The 14,687-nt window shown below is 39.9% G+C and overlaps 1 protein-coding gene across 1 annotated transcript in view; it reads left to right on the plus strand.

Moving 5' to 3' along the window:
* Positions 1-13,498, plus strand: part of diaph1.S (diaphanous related formin 1 S homeolog) — a 172,559-nt gene extending 159,061 nt beyond the window's left edge. Inside the window, exons 27-28 of the mRNA XM_041588777.1 lie at positions 4,039-4,125; positions 10,646-13,498. Coding sequence (XP_041444711.1) covers positions 4,039-4,125; positions 10,646-10,749 — 191 coding nt within the window. The 3' untranslated portion in view covers positions 10,750-13,498. The remainder of the gene's footprint in view (positions 1-4,038; positions 4,126-10,645) is intronic.
* Positions 13,499-14,687: the final 1,189 nt, after the last annotated feature.

A 14,687-nucleotide genomic window follows, 5' to 3' on the forward strand; every position in this document is an offset into this window, starting at 1 on the left:
TTTTGCAAAGTTTGAGTAAATATAAATACTTGATACATCCTATTCTACAAATTAAGATATGCAAGATCTTTAACTCCCAGTAGTAAGGCTGTGATTGTTATGGCATGCATGAAATGTCTACAACCTCTCTTCTCTGATAGTTATATAGTGAATAAATTACCCCCTGTTGTAAAATATAAGGATATTATAAGTTACCGAGGAGTTCCATGACCATATTATACAGGTCATGGAACTCCAAGGTTACTTCTAATATCCTCATATTTTTCAACAAGGGGTACTTTATTTATTACAATATACACGTCTTAGTGAGTCATGTGACAAAAATGACATCACTACTCACCGTTTATAACTGATGACATCACTAGTCACTGTTTATAAGGGATATAATTTACAAGATATTCATGCCTTTTGTGTATTATATAAGTATATACTCCCAGGGTCGGACCGGGGGGCCTGGGGCCCACCGGGGCTGATTTTGTCTGGGTCCCCTTCCGATCCCCATCCATACTACAAAGCCCATTCTGGGGCCCCAGCCTCGTGCGCACACGCCCCCGGCTCTTGTACTGGAAGTGATGTGCAAGGTCGCTCCAATGAGAATGTAATCCTTATCCTCGTTATTGGATACTAAGCACCGAACGGGTTTGGTGCAGCATCAACCTGCACAAAGTCCGGCTTAGCATCTCCAACGCTGTGCGAATTGCATCTTTGCTAAGTCCCTGGGATACCGTAAGAGGGGACGCGCACGAGCACTAACCAGCACGCACGCCCCCCTGTGCTTGCGCTTTCACCTTTCTGACCAGAACCAGCAGAAGTGGGTCAGTGCAGCAGGGGCAGGGAGCAGGTCTGGACTGGTGGGGCCTACGAGAGCCGGGCCCCCCGGGTTTTTTCCCAGTGTCCCGCCGGCCCAGTCCGATACTGTCTAGTAGGATCTATAATACTCCATTTATTGAACATTTCTTTGGAAAAACTGCTTCAAACTGTGCTTTACTCCCATAATTAAGCTTTATCATTAAGTACTGAATACTTCTAATACCTTGGAATTCAATGGCTCTTACACGTTTCCTTGAGACAGAAGTTTTTTGTGTTCCACCGTAAGAGAACGCACGAGTTTACGCTGCCCAGGGTTTCCTATTTGGAGGTGGAAATCATTTCATTACTTTTAACTTGTAATGAAATTTGCCTGGTGATATCAGAAAATCATGTAAGCAGCCCTATAAATATATACATATTTGTATTGATGTAAAACTCGCCTTTGTTATTGCTTATTCATATCTAGGTCAAGTTTTAAAAGCACCGCTCCTCCACCAGATGGCGCCATTAATAGCAATAGATGCCGGTAACGCAATGACAGATGTTCCAATGTGCTTTTATAGATTTAGCTCTCATTGACTGCTTGTTGCTGTAGCAACAGGGAGGTAAAACACTGATTAAATGGCTTTTAACCCTCTGCTTTCTGGGATGGAAGCTAAGCACGCACTCTATTGGTTTTCCTTTTCCCATCTGCCTTTTGAGAACGGCAGCTGCTTTTTGTGTTTTGGGGTTGTCTTTGCAGGGAGGGGGGTGAGAAGATTATCGCAGCCATACAATTTCACTTTCTTGTGTAAGGGAATGTGATTTGTTAGGCATGTGTTCTGTAAGAAGCTCAACCAATGGCTGCATTTGTTTTAAAAGGTATCGTCTTAGCAAATGCAACAAATCCAGCTGATCTCAGCCCATAGTTGAGCCCATGTTGGCTGTAGGCATTAAACGCTATATAATCTTGAAAGCACATAACACAGGGAAACATAAAGCATTTATATTAAGTTTAATGCTGCAGCACTTTGTGATTATCAGGTTGGTATATAGTAGGCCTTTCTGTTTATATTGCAGTGCAGTGACATATTTATGGTATAAGAGTTACCGATATTACAGAAAAGAACACATTAAGTGATAAAGAAATCCCCCCCACACACACAGTTTAGATGTATTTATCCTTTAATGAATGAATGAATAAATAAATGTGGTTGGAGGAGTCTGATAGTCAGCCAGCAGAGGGCGCATGGAACCGCCCGAGTACAGTATATGACTGTGTTTGCTTCAGCCTCCTGTTTACTTGTGCAATGCAGAGAGACACAGGGAGGGCAGGCCTGCACTGCGGTGAAGTAATGAACGTAAGCAAGAAGTCACTGTAACACATGCTTTATTTATCTTTTTTTTATTTATTGTTCTCTGGTTATGAATCCAGACACACAGCTTGTTGTTTAGAAATCCCAGGCATTTGCTAGTTCAGATGATTTCTTTAAGCTTTAAATGAATTGTTCAGTATAAAAATAAAAACTGGGTAAACAGTATAAAAATAAAAACTGGGTAAATAGAGGCTCAAAAGAGGCTGACACAGGCCTGGACCCATGAGATAGTAAAGCCGGAGTCAGATGGTAAAAGGTGAAACAAGTTTACATTTTATTTTCCATAAAATAAGAACCAAGGCCTGACATGTTTCGTGTCTACCAGGGACACTTAACCTGGCCATATACGCAAAGATCTGATCGTACGAATCGAGGATTTTCGGACCGTGTGTGGAGAGTCCCGACATTTTTTTTCCGGCGTAGGTCGTCGTTTGGTCGATCGGACAGGTTAAAAGATTTCTGTCGGCTGCCGATAATATCTCTGCGTATATTGCCGATCGTACGATTTTCAGAGGGAGATTGTCACCAGCTTTGGCCGGACATAACTTTCGTACGATTGCTGTCAGGAGCAGAACATCGGCTCATCTGTTCTTTTACTACTTTATTTGATCTGACTGGTTAGTGGCAGGTCAGGAGATGGGGAAGTCCAATCTTTTGAGGATTCGAACGATCGGATCTTTGCATCTATGGCCAGTCTATTTACCCAGTTTTTATTTTTACACTAAACTGTTCCTTTAAAAACAGATTTATAACTATTAAGATATGATTTTCGAATTAGAAAAAGCATAGCAATCTCTACATAAAAGTCAATGCATATAATTCTTCTGGTGGAAAGCCTGATGCAGGCGGTAATGCTTGATACAGTGATCTATGCCATAAGGCCTCTCCCATTAAAGTGGACCTGTCACCCAGATGTAAAAAGCTGTATAATAAAAGTCCTTTACAAATTAATCTTGAAACCCAAATAATTTATTCATTAAAACATCCCTACCTGTTATAAATGCATTTAACGATTTCAGCTGTAAATATTGCCTGCCACTCCTCTATGCCTTAGACTTTTCATCTTCATTTCCTAGATGTCACTGCCCTCCTCACATGCCCCCTCCATCCTCATCATCTCATTGTGTAGCCAGTGCATGGGTATCAGGTCCCCCATTCTGGCACTGGCACATGAGGTTTTAAAGGTGTTACGAAGCTTATCTCAATAACAGTGTCCACAAAATGGCTGCTACCTGCTTGCCGTGGTTGTGAATTTCAAGGCAGGTGGCAACAAAGATTTAAATAATTTGTATAATGTAGGAAAAGTTTATTTTGCTTAACAAACACAATAGATAAGAATTTGGAATTATTTCTTAGGGGGACAGATCCCCTTTAATATATTGCAGTCAGCCAATCAGGGCTTATTATTCTAGTAACCTATTTTCTTTATATGGCAGTTCTCTGGGGGGATGGTTTATATCCTCTTTTGTAAAAAATGGCAGCAGTGCATTCATTTATACTATCTGAGTTGGGTGTCTGTTTGTGAGAGGTTCCCATGAGATTCATTACTTATTAAAGCTTAGTGACCCGGTTAAAGGATGCTTTACAGGACAGGGCAGGAGAGAGCTGTGTGTTTCTACAACCCAGGTATGAACTGATTTCCCTGAGGCCACAAGCACAGCAAATCCTTTTACAGCCCCCCTATCTACTGTAAAAGCAGCTTAGCAAATTCCAGTACTGATACGTTACTGTACATGACTCGTTGCAATGTGACATTTATATTAGGAAAGCTGGCGTTTCTGTGTATGTATAATTGAATAATTTGTGATTTGTTGACCATGCATTGTTTTCCATGGAAATTCTTCATTTAAAATGGGTTTGTTTCTTTCTGCAGAGGGTGACGAAACTGGTGTGATGGACAGTCTGCTTGAAGCTTTGCAATCGGGAGCCGCATTCAGAAGGAAAAGGGGTCCCCGGCAAGGCAAGTTCTCCATAATCAGCTACTAATGCACATTAGTTGTGTGGGTCGGCCCCATACCTGAAGGACCCCCTCTTTGTGGGTCACGGGCAGGTTCAGTTTGAGCCTGCTCTCCTCGCCACTGCCAGCTTCCGACTTCCGGTTTTATTAGCGCCTGCCTGTCCACCCCGCCCCTTATGTGACTTCATCAGAGGGGCGGGTCAGCACGGGTCTACAAAAGGAAGGCGGAAGTTGGGGTTAGGGTCGGGAGCAGGTCAAGTTTTTCTTGACCCACACATCACTAATGCACATCCCCAGTGTTGCTTGTGTTCTACCGAGAAATTATATTCAAATTCTTTTTCAACTGAATGCGTACTTGACATTGAGTTTGTATGCAGTATACTAAAGATGTACCGGTAGGTGTTACTACAATTGTGTATCCAGCTTTAGTTTTGATGCAGAAATGCTTCTCTTAATTCAAGCAAGTGGGACCTGGTGGCAAATTCACTAAGATTCGTAGTTGCGCCAGCGTCCGCATAGCCGCACTTCGCCAGGCGTATTTTCGCCAGCGCTATGCAACTTCACTAAAATCCGAACATGCGCTGAGGGGAAGCATAAGGTTGCGAAGTTGCACTAGCGTTAATTCGACAAGCAAAGCGAAGTTGCGCTAGCGATGATTAATTTGCATACGGCACCAAATTGAAGTTACAATGAAGGTATATGTAGCATCACTACAAATGCCGGGAAACCTTCAAAACAGCAAATAAAATTTTTATTTTGCCCTACACATGTGCCCCCTGTATAGTTAAGTTGCCATGAGTTAGGAAATGTAGGGGGGAAGGAGGGTAGCCCCAAAAAAATTTTCGATCTTTTTCAGCCTATCACCCATAAAAAATGAAAAAACGCCAGCGTTTTTTGGGACTTAGAAACATTTTTAACTTTTTTTGAAGAAATCCCTATCTACTCTATTGCACTTCACCTGGTCTGAGGTGGCAAAGAAAGTGTGGCGTAAAAGGTAGCGTTCAGAAAAATTCGCGCATCAGTGAATTTGCGTAGTTACGTCCGTTGCGCAAATTCGCCAGGTGTAAGGGTGCGAAGTAACACTAGCGAATTTACGCCAGCGTCCGTTAGTGAATCAGCGAATTCACGCTAGCGTTAAGCGCTTCGTCATTTAGTGAATTTGCCCCCTTGTCTTTGCACAAAAGATTCTGCCAAACTGACTAACAAGCAGGGATAGTTTGTCCTTGTTACAACAAATTGGTGTGAATTCCCAAAAAGAAAAAAAAAACTGAACATGGAAGAAAGAGTTAATTGTAAATGTAATGATAATCTGCATAGGAATTTGCCTATTTTTTACCCTTATTTCTCCTTTCTAAGGGCAAACTGTTATAAAGTGCTTTGTGGCTTTAAATCCTGCATATTGGTGTCCTAACATTCCAAGAAATTGCATTAATTATGGAGACTGGTTGACACAGGTTTTTCCTTTTTAATTGATACAAGTTGTATGATTTTTTTCCTGAAAATTGTGATGTCTTCTTTTCTTCTGTATTTTCTTTTGTATGTTCTTCTGTATCTTCACACCCTCCTCCTGCCCCTCAGTTACTTATCTGGCTGTCCCCAATGATGGCAACAGGGAATATCTTCACTTCTTTCACTGAGCTTGCTTTTGTTCCTTCCTCCTACATGCTTATGGGACACAGTGGGACGAAACGGGATGTCTGTTCATTCACCCACATCGTGACACTCATATGAATTCCTCTATTCCTGGGATGTATACAGTATTTCTAATCACAGTGTTGTTTTGTTACCAAGAGAAGACTCTTTCATCATGACTACAGTTAGCTCTATAAAAATAAACATAATTTCAACTACTTGTGAGAAAAGGAAACGTAAAAATATTAAAGAAATTGGTGGGCAGTGCCAGTAACTATACCTTTATTTATCAGAAAGAATGTATCAAAAAATAATTAATGAAAGGAGAAAAATACTAACAGTTCACCCAGTCCATGGGTGCAAAAATCCAAAACAGCAAAAAGTTGAGTTTTCTCCTAAAGTAAAGACCAAAATTAAGATAAAAAATTCAAATGATTTATTAGGACATACAGATGACTGCCTAATGCGTTTCGTGCCTATTGGGCAATTCCTCATAGAATATGAGTAAGTGCCCCAGTAGGCACGAAACACGTTAGGCAGTCATCTGTATGTCCTAATAAATGATTTGAATTTTTAATCTTAATTTTGGTCTTTACTTTTGGAGAATACTCAGAAAAGGAAATGTCAAAGTCTACTGATATGATTTAAAGGCGTGCCTTACCCCAATTTTTTGTACCGTAAAGGAAAATGTAATTCTAAGCTGCTTTCCAGAAAAAAACATTTTTCTGTTATTTGGAAATAAAATAGCTATTAAAAGCAGTATTTATCCTTTTGCATTGCTTGTTCTGACTCTAACCAGCAGTGCAGAAAAGAACATACAATTAATATTTCAATATTACAGATAATTTAAAAATTGTGTTTCGTTGATAAATGCTAGGACGTTGCTTAGAATTACATTTTCTTCCAAATTAGGTTGAGCTAACCCGTTACAAAGTAAAACAACACAGGGAATCCATAATAGCAAAACGTTGCACTCCATACATTTTTTGTTGCTCTGTGACTATTCCCAGAATATATGTTGTATTCTCCAGAATACGATGGGGAAAGTGATAGTAGTACTTCCTGAGCATGCTCCGAGTGAAGTGATGAAGAGATGGCTTATGCCATAAGAGACTTATTCAGACTGCATTCTTTTGCAAAACTGGGTTCCAGTCGGGTAGACTAGAGTCTGTTTTATCATTCAGCATCAGTGACACTCACTTACTACAACTACATTATCTGTGACTCCAACCTTGGCATGCTATGAACAGTAGTCTGACTTCCATCTTTGTGCAGCTGCATGAGAATCTGATGGCTGGATGTTCACATGTCATCTTGGTACCTTATATGATTCCCCAGTGCATTTTCTTTTAAATGCAAAATTGGATCCTGCATATTTGATCTTCATGCAGTCCCATGCAGTCTGAATGAGCCCTTTTTATATTTTTTTTTTTTTACTTTTCCTTGACTTTGACTCTTGACTTGGTTCTTTGCAAGGGTAAGTTGCAAAGAAATGTTTCCAAAAACCAAGTAAAAAAAGACTTGTTCTATTCCCCCTGTTAATGGACACTTTCTTCTCAATAGACTCTCTCCTGAGGAGCGGGCAGCGGATTTGGTAACTGTTGGGTGCCTTTACGTGTCATGTATTTGTGCTAACAACCCCCTTTTAACAGCACACCCACCATTTCCCTATTCATTTTTATATTCATTTCACCAACTATATCTTACGTTACTTAGTTATCAGTCCATTTAATGGATTGAGAGATGGTTTATGGTTGTCAGTAATACATGTTCCTGCAGCCACAATTCTAAAATGTGCCTGCATCTTAACAAGAACACGTGGAAATGTGTTAAAACAGACCTTTATTGATGAATCTGACCTTGGGTGATGGATCCTTGAAGGAATAGTTAGTGCCTTGAAAATCACTGCCCTGATACAAATATAGTATGAGGCTCACACCGTAGTATTTAATTATTTTAAAGGTAAATAATTTCTTGATTTCACTTTAATTGGGAAAATGTTATCAGAACCAAATACATCTCTCAAACCTGGTGTTTTGCAGTAAATAGGAGCTATTTGTCCTTTGTTGTTAACCACGTGGAATCGACCAACAATAACATTATCGTTAAAAAGAAATTGTTTTGATTATATTGATTGAAGCAAGGTCAAGCTTCAAGGGGATTTATAAAGCTGTAAATCTGTATTGCTCCCACCAAGTTAGTAATACAAAACCTATGCACAGATGTTCCAAGGCTATTAATGTACTTTATAATTTTTATAATATACTGTACATTCCCTTGCTCTAATGGCTAGTGCCATCATACCTAAAACATAGAAATATTCCTTTAAATAAGTGTATATGTGGTGCTGCAAAATATTCTGCCTCTTGGCACCATTCAGCTAATTTAATAGACACTTGGAGCTGTACTTAAATATTTGGTTGTTGTTGACAGTAATTCTGAAGCAGGGTGCTGATGTGCTGCTCCCTATGAAACCGCACTCTCTATTCTCCCCAAACCTGTTTGTCTGGCACGATAATAAGGCTGCTTAGCTTTTGTACTGTGGTGCAAAAATACAATACAAAATGGGGTAAAATTCCCCACCATTGCACTGACTGAGTATATTCTCTCTTGGGTTGGAGAACAGTCAGATCACTTGCAGTTCATTGTGCCCAAGGCCCTAGGAGAATAGTAATAATGGGTGTTTCTAATTTTCTGAACTGCGGTTTCTGGCAAGTTGATAATCCCATCAGGTGAGGACCAAATGCATTTCATGGTTGACAGCTGTGCCTACACTGTAACCCAATTGCTGGTCTGAGGGTCAGACATTTAGATTAGCCTTGGGTGGCCATGCGGGGGAAAATCCTCATGTTTGGCTCTTTACCTAAAGAACTTCAGAAGTGCTAATGGGCTGGTGGGCAGGAAGAGATCTTTATATACAGAAGCCTATGTTCTATGAGTGATAGTACATAGAATTGTTTGGGATCAGAGCCCATGGCTGAATAAAGGCTTTTTAAAGAAAAAGAGAATCGTGAGTGGTGCTGTCCATTATACAAGTATTTGATAGTACATTATCCTAAACAGTAACACCAAAAAAATAAAAAGTTTTCAAGTAATGAAAATACTGGTAAAACTGGTGTGTTTGCTTCAGAAACTCTACAGTAGTTTACATTAATAAGCTGCTGTCTAGCCATGGGGGCAGCCATTCAAAGCTGAAAAATGAGAAAAGTCACAGGTTTAACAGAAGATAAAATATCATCTCTGTAGTATACAATGGGAATTTATCTGTTATCTACTGTGTATCCTGTGCTTGAATGGCTGCTCCCATGGCTACACAACAGCTTGTTTTTATAAACTATAGTAGTACTTATCTGTTATCTACTGTGTATCCTGTGCTTGAATGGCTGCCCCCATGGCTACACAACAGCTTGTTTTTATAAACTATAGTAGTACTTATCTGTTATCTACTGTGTATCCTGTGCTTGAATGGCTGCTCCCATGGCTACACAACAGCTTGTTTTTATAAACTATAGTAGTACTTATCTGTTATCTACTGTGTATCCTGTGCTTGAATGGCTGCTCCCATGGCTACACAACAGCTTGTTTATATAAACTATAGTAGTACTTATCTGTTATCTACTGTGTATCCTGTGCTTGAATGGCTGCCCCCATGGCTACACAACAGCTTGTTTATATAAACTATAGTAGTACTTATCTGTTATCTACTGTGTATCCTGTGCTTGAATGGCTGCCCCCATGGCTACACAGCAGCTTGTTTATATAAACTATAGTAGTACTTATCTGTTATCTACTGTGTATCCTGTGCTTGAATGTCTGCCCCCATGGCTACACAGCAGCTTGTTAATATAAACTATAGTACTACTTATCTGTTATCTACTGTGTATCCTGTGCTTGAATGGCTGCCCCCATGGCTACATAGCAGCTTATTAATATAAACTATAGTAGTACTTATCTGTTATCTACTGTGTATCCTGTGCTTGAATGGCTGCCCCATGGCTACACAGCAGCTTGTTTATATAAACTATAGTAGTACTTATCTGTTATCTACTGTGTATCCTATGCTTGAATGGCTGCCCCCATGGCTACACAGCAGCTTGTTTATATAAACTATAGTAGTACTTATCTGTTATCTACTGTGTATCCTGTGCGTCAATGGCTGCCCCTATGGCTACAAAGCAGTGTGTTTATATAAACCATAGTTTCGTTTCTGATGCAAACACACCAATTTTACCAGTGCAGGGCAACAGTATATTATATTGTCCTTTTAATCACTTTCATTTTTTGGTGTTACTGTTCCTTTAACACAGTCTTACATCCCTAACAGGAAGAAGGTTATGGAAGGTGTAAAATCATATATAGAATTCAGCATATTGGTTTGTTGCCTGGACTTCCCTCTCACTAAACCTTCTCTAGAAACTGATAGCATTAACACTGCATATGATTTCTCTTCAGTCTCTAAAAGTCTAATACATACCTATTTCTTTACTGAAAACATAAATCGAAAACATATATATATATCTAGCTCTCCCATTTGATCTGCTACTTTGGGCTCATACCAAAAAACTGATTTAGGAGGCTTTTAGGTCATGTGGCTGTTTATCTGTATCATATACACATACATAATATACATTATGGGCCTTTGACAATGCACCAACGTAAATAATATACTTAGAAATAGATTATAAACGATAATATAACTTTAGCATTCAGGAAACCTTTATCAAAGTGTTTGGACTGTGCTCTCATACTTTTGTCTTGACTAAGATCTCCATGGGGACTTAAAAAAATATTAGGGGTACATTGGGTATCCTTTTCCATTTAGGGTCAGCTATCAGCAAGATTTTGTTTTACCAAAACACTTTATTAAAAACATTTTTCTCTACCTTTGCAGCTAACAGAAAGGCCGGCTATGCTTTCACCTCACTGCTAGCGGCGGAGCTCACTAAAGAAGATGCAATGGCCCCAGTGGCCGCTAAGAAGCAAAAACCCACTTAGACGGATTTGATAGAAAAGGACGTATGACTGTATGAAGATTCCCAAGATATGCTTACACGAGCAAGTTAACGGGGCAGCTTACAACCACGTTTAAGCTTATGTATAGGAAACCTTTGTGGAACTTTGCAGATCTCAGAATATGATCAACACTGAATCACTTTGGACTGTCATTGAGGAAACAAGCATGGCACTTTGTTCCATTAGTAGTTTAATAATTTATATGCAGAGGTGGGGATCATCGGTGGTATTTCTTTTCCTTTGTATGCTTCGTTTCAGAAAGTGAATGGGACAGGAGCTGTGTAACTTCAGCTTGCTATGTATTACAGACCTAAGTGGAGATTGGCTGCGGTTCACATGCCAATGAAGGAAATCCTGGGCTGGTAGGTTACAGGGTGATTTTTAAGACCTGTATACAAAGTGAAAATAGCTTCACTCACCAAAGTCTTAGATAGGATATTCTGCCTTAAATACAGTTTCTTTGTGATGGAGTCTCACACACCGAGGACCTTCATATCGGTCACTGTCCATTTTACTTGATGACACCATGGATTGTTCAAGCTTCTTTGCTGTGCCCCCATAACGTTTCTAGGTCAAAGGAACAAACATTTAGCTTTAGTTGCTTTGAATTTTGAGCTCTTCTTCATTGTTCACACTGGATCCTTCTGTTGGTTGATAATGTCATGCCTCAAGACCGCAGCCATATTTGTTTCTACATTGTATGACATAGGATTATACCTCCAACCAATCTCTCTGACATATCATTTTAGTATTACCTCTGATATACGCTGGCAAACTCATTTTTATACAAGTACGTTTGTCATGAATGTTGGGGCTTGGGAGTATTCACACAATGAGGTTTTACTGTGTTTCGATTCAGGGTTTTTTATTCTGTTAGGATTCTTATCAATCCCTTGTTGAAATTGATCTATTTTTGTATTTTATTTTTAATGAATGTAAAATCAGAATCTGATGAGGTAACTGCAACATTCATCCGTTTTACCATTTCAATCAACGTTCCTGCTATATTGTATGGGCAAGAATGGAAGACCAAGAACAAAAATAGACCTATATGGTTGTGGTCTCCAGTGACATGGAACTAGCCACTACGAACAACATATGAACATGGAAAGCCAAAAACACCAGCAGAGATCTGTGCAATGTAGTAAATCCCGACCTGAACCGGCCCTCCCTCCACTCGCACTTGCCCAAGCCCGACTCCCAGTTTCCTTTTATAGCCCTGCCGATGACATCACAAAAGGGGCGGGGCAAGCAGGTGCATGGCTATAAAACTGGAAGCCGGCAGTGTAAGGTGGCGGGCAGGGAGAGCAGGAAGAAGAGCTCAACCCGGACCCTCCACCTGCAAATGGGGGTGCAAAGTTGGCCCGAAACCAACCCACCCGCGTGTATCGGCCCGGCCTGCACATCACTAGTGCATTTTGCAGGTCTACAGAACAATAAATAATTGTTGCAACTCAGTGACCACCCCCTCCAAATAAAAACAACTTGGGTGATTCATGGCCTGTTTTTGCAAGGTTGCAATTTAGCCGATACCAACTGATTCCAAATTCATATTAGAAGGTTTTCTGCTTTGGTAACAAAGCTTTGCTCAGATACATTTGGATTGTGTTTAATATGGAAACTCAATCAATTTCAGTATTTGGTCATCTCTTTTATGGAGGGTTCTGTACTTAGCTGCATCCATACATTAATAACATGGTGTGTCCCTTTAAGGCTTTGATGATAATAGCGAGAGTATCGCCAGGACCGTATAATGCAGCCCCAATTTTGGCCCTGTGTAGGTGTCACTGTTGATTTTCATCCTTCCGGAAAAAAAAACAACTGTACCATTAATATGAATATTTAGTCACTGCAAGGGCGATGTTTTTCTTTTATGATTATGCAGATGTATTTCTCAAATGCTGGAATGTATTTAAACTTGTATTTTGTTCTATACACTATACATTATATAGGTTCAGATTTATATGTTTATTTTATTTTAGGGGGAAAAAAAGCTAGAATCAAACTGGAGTAATTATTATTATGGCTTATTATTGCCCATCTTGAAATGATTGCCCAATTTGTACTGTATCAGTACCAGATAAAATGGAAGGAGAAGAGAGGCACTGTGCTGATTGGTACATATACGCATTCCTGATGGAAGGGTATTAAGAAGAAGCAGAAAAATAGCCAGTAATACATGTATTTTATTATTTAGCACCCACTCTTATGGCGCATTCACACATTCTGTGCCGGTATTACTGTATTATGATTCCCCGTCTGTTCTGTCTTCATTTATTGTTCACAAGGTTTACATTGGCGGCAACTGGAAAAGAACATGTGTTCCTAGTAAAATAAAAGACATATAAATCCATAGTTGGGGCTTTATAGAAGTCCTTGACAGTGGCTATAAGGTCTCAAAAGCCAGTGGCACTGAACTTTGTATTGAATGTACCTCTTCTGGGGCAAATAAGCCCTCCAATGAGTGTAAAACTCTGGTGAGCCAGTTGATTGGCTGCTTGAGCACCAGTATTGAATCACTATAGGTAAGTGATGTGCGGGGAGGTTTGAGCTTCGATCGCATAACTACTACCTTCAAGCACTTTCTTTGTCATGAAACTTGTTTGACGCAGCACTATTCAGTTTGGCTGCTTACATTTGCCTAAAGGTGGCCATAGACGCTCATATAATTTTGTACGAAACAAATTTTCTTACGATATTCTGTGTGTGTATGGTGGGAAACGAGCCAAACGATATCAGCAGAAGACTTGGATATTGGTTGTCTCGTAGATCGGGCTGGATGGAAAATTTTGATTTGGTGCCTTCATCGGCACCCAAACATCGGCCAAGGTGGCCATAGACGTAACAATTACCTTTCTTGGAAAAGATGTTTCCAAGAAAGATCGTTCATTTCAATACACGCGTGTACAGCTGAATCGTCAGATATACAAGTAAAATCAATAGAATTATTAACTGTATCTGATGACTCAGCACTAACAATGGCCAATGTTTGGGTGCCTTCAACGGCATCCGATCAAAATTTTCCGTCCAGTCAGATCGATGAGTGGACCGATATCCAAGTCTTCTGCTGATATCGGTCGGCTCATTTCCCACCATACATGCACTGAATATCTATTATATATTATCTGTACGTCTATGGCCACCTTTAGTGTTGAATCGTCAGATACAGGTAGAATTCTATTGTTTCCACCGATATATGAGACGATTCAGCTCTACACGTGCGTGTTGAAACGAGCAATCTTTCTTGGAAAGATTGTTTCCAAGAAAGATTGTAATTGTTACATCTATGGCCACCTTTAAAGGCTTTTCAGACTGCTGCTGCTGTTGCTTTGCTGTTAATTGACTCAAAATAAAAATCTGCCAAAATCCATTTTTCATTAGTCTGGCAAACTGCAGATGTGTATGTTGCACAGCCTTTGTAATCGTTAATAAATCTGTATGGAAGTTTTTTTCATAGAGTCTTGCTTGTGTTTCTTCTTTATATTGAGGCAATGGAAACCAGTAACTTCCCAGTGTTATCCAAAGTCCTGAAGGCCTGATATGAAGGCTTGGTTTAGTTCATTGGATCAACTGATGTTGCCGCATTACAAATCTCAGGTCCCTTTATAAGTAGTTACATTTTGGGAATTGTAGTCCAGCAGCATCAGGGGATGAGGAAACCCCGTCTTGGGCAATGGATAAATGATCTGTCTGTAGGCTAAATCTATCCCACTGCAGTACAGACCAGGAAAAAGTGATGTACCTTAAAACTTCCATCCTCTAACTACACTTCAGCCCATGCCTACTAGACTGGAGTACCCAACTGTTTTTTTATATTTGAATCGGGCTATTCATCTTTGACTTAATGTTTGGGGGCATAGTTATCAAGGGTCGAATTTAGAGTTTATGGGCGAATAAATTCGGCAGGCGCGAATTCGCAG

Source organism: Xenopus laevis, chromosome 3S (genome assembly GCF_017654675.1).
Source record: "Xenopus laevis strain J_2021 chromosome 3S, Xenopus_laevis_v10.1, whole genome shotgun sequence".
Lineage (NCBI taxonomy): Eukaryota > Metazoa > Chordata > Amphibia > Anura > Pipidae > Xenopus > Xenopus laevis.